General features: G+C 41.8%; 1 protein-coding gene across 1 annotated transcript in view; it reads left to right on the forward strand.

Annotated features, from left to right (window-relative positions):
- klb (klotho beta) overlaps nucleotides 1-5477 on the forward strand; it is a gene marked incomplete at its 3' end in the record, with an annotated part of 14965 nt that extends 9488 nt beyond the window's left edge. The window contains exons 4-6 of the mRNA XM_079631073.1: nucleotides 1086-1351; nucleotides 3170-4268; nucleotides 5443-5477. Coding sequence (XP_079487199.1) covers nucleotides 1086-1351; nucleotides 3170-4268; nucleotides 5443-5477 — 1400 coding nt within the window. The remainder of the gene's footprint in view (nucleotides 1-1085; nucleotides 1352-3169; nucleotides 4269-5442) is intronic.
- Nucleotides 5478-7501: the final 2024 nt, after the last annotated feature.

The following is a 7501-nucleotide window of genomic DNA, read 5'->3' on the forward strand; positions in this document are numbered from 1 at the left end:
GCCCGCCGATACCAGATAACCCGCTGTGATTGGTGCGGCTCAGATAGAGGGGCATATTTAATGAGCATTATTACTCGACACCAGAGTAAACTCGCTGAGCAAACTCAACTTGTGACTCAACTAACCCTTTAAAGGATTAGTTCACTTTTTTTTTTAAACTTGTGCTGATAGTTTACTCCCCCTGATGTCATCAAGATGTCCATGTCTTTCTTTCTTCAGTGGAAAAGAAATGAAGGTTTTTGATGAACACATTTCTCCATATAATGGACGTCAATGGGCCCCAAACGGGTCAAGGTCCAGATGACAGTGTCAGCGCCGCTTCAACGGGCTTTAAACGACACCAGACGATGAATACGGCTCTTATCTAGCGAAACCATCGTCATTTCAAACATAAATAAACAAGTTTAAGTTTTATAAGCACAAGCGCTCGCCTTGCTCTGTTCTGTGATGCGCGTTCGTGACGTCACGTAATACGCAGTTACGCTGTAAAGGTCACGCTTCTGTCCTGACGAAAATTTTCTTTTAGGCTTTTTAATATTCCAACACCAGGATACACACACGAGATGGGCATTTTAACCGATAAACTGACACAAAGACATTTGAATATGTGTGTATGGTCCTCCTTCCGCACATCTGTAAACACTGACTCGTCAAGCGTGACCTTTACAGCGTAACTGCGTATTACGTGACGTCACGAACGCGCATCACAGAACAGAGCAAGGCGAGCGCTTGTGCTTATAAAACTTAAACTTTATTATTTATGTTTGAAATGACGATGGTTCCGCTAGATAAGACCCGTATTCATCGTCTGGTGTCGTTTAAAGCCCGTTGAAGCGGCGCTGACACTGTCATCTGGACCTTGACCCGTTTGGGGCCCATTGACGTCCATTATATGGAGAAATGTGTTCATCAAAAACCTTCATTTCTTTTCCACTGAAGAAAGAAAGACATGGACATCTTGATGACATCGGGGTGAGTAAACTATCAGCAAACTTTTTTTTAAAGTGAACTAATCCTTTAATAGTGCTATAGAAATAAAAGTGACATTGACTTACGAAAGGCGATTTGCATGTGTGTTCCCTCAGCCGTGTCCGTGGACGGCGTGCGTGTGTTTGGATACACCGCCTGGAGTCTGGTGGACGGTTTCGAGTGGAATCACGGACACAGCCGGAGGATGGGGTTGTTCTACATCGACTTCAGTCAACCCGAGCGCCACAGGATCCCGAAGACCAGCGCACACTTCTACAGACGAGTGGTCCGGGACAACGGCTTCCCGGCCGACAGCGCGCGACACATCGAGGGACGCTTCCCCTGCGACTTCCAGTTCGGCGTGTCGGAGTCAATACTACAGGTGATGTTGCATTGATTTAAAACCCGTCTTGGCGAGTATTCACATAATGAATAATAAATGGAATCAACAGTTGGGAAAGAAATCGGATGCGCATCATTATATTAGATCCATGCATTCGGTCTTAAAGGAGAACTCTGGTCAATTTTAACATTAAGCTCAATTTTTTGTAAACCTATGATCACGAGCGTGAACTCGACAATTGACTACTCTGGACTTCGACCGAAAACAGGAAGTAAATACAGGTATGTGCGCTTGTTGAATTAACATCATATTTATTCATATCTTTCACATCTCCTGCAGTCAGATTCACTCGTGTTCACTCTGAAGGAATCACTCAACATGGCTGGGCACTTGTATGACACATCAAAGATGTTAAGAGGATAAAAGCAGGTTTAAAATTAGACCCCATTCAAGTCAATAGGGTGCACATTTTAGAAAGAGGATAACACGGTGTAGACAACACTGATTTCTGTCGCTGTTCACTGTATTGACAGCACTCCAAATTTACTAAAAATTGAGCTCAATGTTAAAATTGACCGGAGTTCTCCGTTAAAGCCTAATGCAAATCCTTATTTTTATTTACATTTAACTTTTTCATAATTTTTACTTTTTTTATTATTTTGTTTTATCATTATTTTATTTTATAATTTTTTGTTGAATTTGTATTATTTTAATTAATGCATAGGCCTATCCCTGCTGCGGTCTGTCAATGTTCAGCAAAAGACAAAGACAACATCACTCTCTGCTCTTGACTGCATAACTTTAGTAGGTTCATTGTTAATTCATACAGTGTTTTAAACTTTAACTCTTTAATGACTATTTTGACAACGGATTGTTTAATGCAATACTGTGTTTTAAATGCTGCATATAGATAAATTCATAGGCTTGTTCCAGTCTGGATATTCCTGATCTCAAAATTGAGAAGATTGTGTTATAAGATCGTGATATTACATTTTTAGGAGATCGCCCACCCCTACTTACACTATTTACATTTACAGTTATGCATTTGGCAGACGCTTTTATCCATTTACATTTACATTCTTATCAGTTCTTGCTTTCCCTGGGAATCGAACCCATGACCTTGGTGTTGCAAGCGCCAACGCTCTACTGTTTGAGCTACAGGATTGGTATTGGAGGGGGAGGGGGAGAGGGGTATAATGCCCTTTTCACAAGATGTAAAATAAGTCTCTGATGTCCCTAGAGTGTGTGTGTGAAGTTGTAGCTCAAAATACCCCACAGATATTTTTATACACGTTCACTTTTTGAGAATGAGCAAAAACGCACCATTTTTGTATGTGTGTCCCTTTAAATGCAAATGAGCTGCTGCTCCCGGCACAGGGGGGCGGAGCTTCGATTACCTCCTCACACACACATGCACTGAAAATGTCAATGTTTATGTTCAAACCGGAGTCAGACAATGATGGAGAGACTCGAGAAGAAGTGACAACATGTAGAAGAACAGGACATTTCTGAATGGTTAGTTGATGAATTTATGTAGATTATGTGTAGTTATCTTCTAGTCATTGATTAGCATATTCTGTCTTGATAATCTATATATCGTGTTCAGGGGGCGGGGTTTATGTAAATTCTAGGGTTGGTGATGTCACTAACCCGGGAGGAATGTCGTGTAGTTCCTACCAGCCGTTTGTTGTAGTCCTTAAAAAACGATTTCTGTAAAAGCAAATATCTCCCTTTGCTCTGAACTTTGAGCGTTGTAACTTTGCAGATGTTGTTTATGATCAAACAGCAACATTACACACTAACTACAGCTAGAAAAGTCAAATCTTAATCAAACACCCCTTTAATGTGTTCTCCCAGGTTCATCTGTACCCGTTCTCGCCCCAGTTCACGGATCCGCACCTGTACCGCTGGAACTACTCCGGCGACGGCGATCTCGAACCCGTGACGGGGGTCGAGCTCCACAACCAGGTCCAGTGCTCTGACTTCCTCTACATCCAGCGCCACCTGTTTCTCCTCGGGGTCACGGGGTCGTCCCACTACCGGTTCGCCCTGGACTGGACCCAGCTCATGCCCAGCGCCAACCCGTCGTCTGTGGACGCGGAGAAGGTTCGCTTCTACAGGTGTGTGTTGAGCGAGCTCACCCGTAGAGGAATCCAGCCGGTCGTCACCCTGTATTATCCCAGCCTCCGGTCGCATTCGCTGGGAATGCCTGAACCGCTACATGCTAACGGCGGATGGAGGAACCGCAGCGCTGTCGAGGCCTTCGTTAACTACGCTACGTTCTGTTACCAGGAATTCGGAGGGTTTGTACAGACGTGGATCACTATCAATGAGCCGAACCGGGTGATGGAAGCGGACGGCGGGACGGCGGAGGACAGGCGGATGGTAGCGCGTCACTTGCTACTAGCGCATGCTAAAGCATGGCGCGTTTATGATACGCGGTTTCGCCGCCAGCAGGGGGCGGCGGTTAGTTTCGCGCTTCATGCTAATTGGGTAGAACCGGCCAATCCGTTCGTAGAGCCGCATAAAGCTGCACAGCAGGATTATTTGTTGTTCGAACTGGGCCGTTTTCTCGACCCCGTGTTTGAGGGGCGTGGCAACGCTCTGATTGGCTTCACCGATGACGAGAGGGAGGAGCTTAAAGGAGCGCTGGATTTCATCGCTCTGAATCACTTTACTACACATCTGGTGTCACCGTTGCACAACCCAAACCCACCCACACCGCAGAACCAGGACCACAGGTTCTCGCTGATTTTCGACCCAAACTGGCAGAAGTCACAGCGGGGACAGGCGCTCGTGCCCTGGGGTCTCCGCAGGGTGCTGGGATGGGTGAAGGATCGCTATGGCGACGGCCTGCCCATCATCATCACAGCGTCAGGGGTGGATGATCAAGAATCCCATAATGACCAGCTGAGACAACGCTATATCAGGGACTACCTGCAGGAGGCGCTGAAAGGTGATAAAATATTATTTTATCATTATTTTTATTTTTATTATTTTTGTTTTTATTTTATTTGAATACAATTTTTTTATTTTTTGTTTAGTTAAGTTTATTATTTTATTTTATCATTATTTTCAGTTTATTAATAAATGTTATTTGATCATTTTTAGTAAATTTTTTATTTTTAGTTTATTTTTATTAGTTACCGTAATTTTATTATTTTATTTTAATATAATTTTTTTTTTTACTTTCATTTTTAGTTTATTTTATTATTTTATTTTATCATTATTTTTAGTTTATAAATTGATTTTAATATTATTACTATTTTAATATTTTATTTTATCATTCATTTATTTTAATATTTTAATTTCATTTCATTAAAAAATATATTTTTCATAAGCACAACAGTTGACTGTCCACTTTTAGCATATGCTTGGTTCTATTATTATTTATCTAATTCATTTTATTAAGCATAAAATAAAAACCCTTAAACCCTGGCTAATAATTCATAAAATATAAAATTTATTTTAAAACAAATTTTTCAATAAAAAACTTTGTTTAACTAAAAAATGTGTTTAACTGCATGTCACATGACCATTAACCAGAATCAGAGAACCATGAACATGCAAAAGTGTTGTTAAATTATTTAAATATTAACTAAATCATAAATGTAATATATTTAATAATTTCACTCTTCAAACCAAACCAACGCAACCAGCTCTAAATAAAATTATTTTTGAACAATACTTCTGATTTGAAGCAAGAAGTCGAGCCTCTGAGTATTTGGCCATCATGATATGGAGTGTGTTGCAATAGAATAGTGATACTCAGCAAACATCCTATTATATAACAGCATCAGAGATTAGCCGTACTGTAGAATGCTATGTTATCTAGTGTTATCTGCTCTAACACAAGAACACCGCGTAATCAGCCTCTGAGGTTCGACACCATGGGGTCAAAGGTCATCCTGCAGTTTATGAGTGACCTTTGAGATGGAGTGACACACAGGGTCACATGGACATCACGAGATCCTGATCCTTCAGCCGATGAGGGTTTAACAGTGTTTGTGTGTGTGTGTGTGTGTGTGTGTGTGCGCGTGTATGTGTGTGTGCTGACCGAGTATGTGATTAATCTGTGAGCAGTGTGTCCTGTTTTTACCTGTGTTGCAGTGCTGTGTGTGTTATCTCAGGGTTTCCCACACTGCTGTACACGAACCCTGGCTGATAATTCATAAAATGGTAAATAAAAAATAAAATTGTGGCGAGCAGGACGAGGCCGGTGGCGTGATTGATGATGAGCGACTCCTGCGCGACGCACCGGTCTCGTGTCTCTCACGGAGGAGCGACGACAGTGAAGAGAGAGAGAGAACCAGGCCTGGACTTTATGTTGTGTTTATGTTTATGTTTTATTATATGTGACAGCAGTCGTCCGTGAGGGGGTGCCGCCTTTACTTTAGTTTTGTTGTTTGTTAATTTTATGATTATTAAAGCAACACTAAGAAACTTTTCCTCTGCGGTCACCCTACAGGTTGGAAGCGGAATTGTCCATTACCGCTGTCGTAAATAATTTAGCGTACCGCACGCTCGCCGTTTATCCAGCGCCGGCTTAGGAATGAACGATGTCCACAGGCAAGGTCCATGCTCAATTTCATGAAAGTATGATGTATTGCGACATCAGAAACGAAGAAAAACAAAATAATGACTATTGTACCGCTTGACAAAAAGCGAGCCAAATTTGTAGTTTTCTTACGTCTCGTTAGAACTACAGAAGCAGGACCCGATCTGGCAATCCTACATACTGTACTGCGGTTATAGCAGATACAGGACTGCAAAGCGGAGGCAGAAGTGCCGTTCACCATAAAGGGTTAGTTCACCCAAAAATGAAAATAATGTCATTAATGACTCACCCTCATGTCGTTCTAAGCCCGTAAGACCTCCGTTCATCTTCGGAACACAGTTTAAGATATTTTAGATTTAGTCCGAGAGCTTTCTGTCCCTCCATTGAAGCTGTATATACAGTATACTGTCCATGTCCAGAAAGGTAATAAAAACATCATCAAAGTAGTCCATGTGACATCAGTGGGTTAGTTAGAAGTTTTTGAAGCATCGAAAATACTTTTTGGTCCAAAAATAAAACAAAATAAGACTTTATTCAGCATTGTATTCTCTCCCGGGTCTGTTGTCAATCCTTCACAGTGACGCTGATGGCGTAAGACGCTGATGACGTGTTATCTGGTGCGCCCGAGCTTCATTTATAGACTGAGGGAAACGCACGCTGTAAAAGTGTCTCATCCGCGACATGCACATTTACGCACCATTAAAAAAATGATATCCACGCAAACAATGTAGAATAGCTTGAATATAGCGTGCGTCTCCCTCAGACTGTAAACGAAGCTCGGGCGCACCAGATAACACGTCAGCAGCGTCTTACGCCATCAGCGTCACTGCGGAGTCCTGAACGCAGATTCACAACAGACCCGGGAGAGAATACAATGCTGAATAAAGTCTTATTTTGTGTTATTTTTGGACCAAAAAGTATTTTCGATGTTTCAAAAACTTCTAACTAACCCACTGATGTCACATGGACTACTTTGATGATGTTTATATTACCTTTATGGACATGGACAGTATACTGTATATACAGCTTCAATGGACGGACAGAAATCTCTCGGACTAAATCTAAAATATCTTAAACTGTGTTCCGAAGATGAACGGAGGTCTTACGGGCTTAGAACGACATGAGGGTGAGTCATTAATGACATTATTTTCATTTTTGGGTGAACTAACCCTTTAATGCCTAGCTCACACTACAGGATTTTAAGCCCGATTTGCACATCGTTGAGCTCGCCGACAGGTCGGGTTGTTATCGCGTGCAAATCGCGGGGGATTAGTGGCCGATGAACGCTCGCCAATCTGTTAGTATGAAAGAGCCAACAACGCATCAAAGACGCTCGCAGCCGCCTCGCCGAGGCCAGAAAAATATCTAGATATCCGGAGCTGTCGCACGACTCAACCACATGTGATGTCATGAGCTACAGCCAATCAGAGCAAGGCATGGGTTGAGGTCACCGGGAAAATACAGTTTATATACTGTCTTCTATGGAAAATACAGTTTATATACTGTCTTCTATGGAAAATACAGTTTATATACTGTCTTCTATGGAAAATACAGTTTATATACTGTCTTCTATGGAAAATACGCGTTTTTGTTTTGTTTCTTTCAAAGTAAATCATCGCGCAAACAGTTTG

This window comes from Phoxinus phoxinus (genome assembly GCF_949152265.1).
Source record: "Phoxinus phoxinus genome assembly, chromosome: 12".
In the NCBI taxonomy this organism is placed as follows: Eukaryota; Metazoa; Chordata; class Actinopteri; order Cypriniformes; family Leuciscidae; genus Phoxinus; species Phoxinus phoxinus.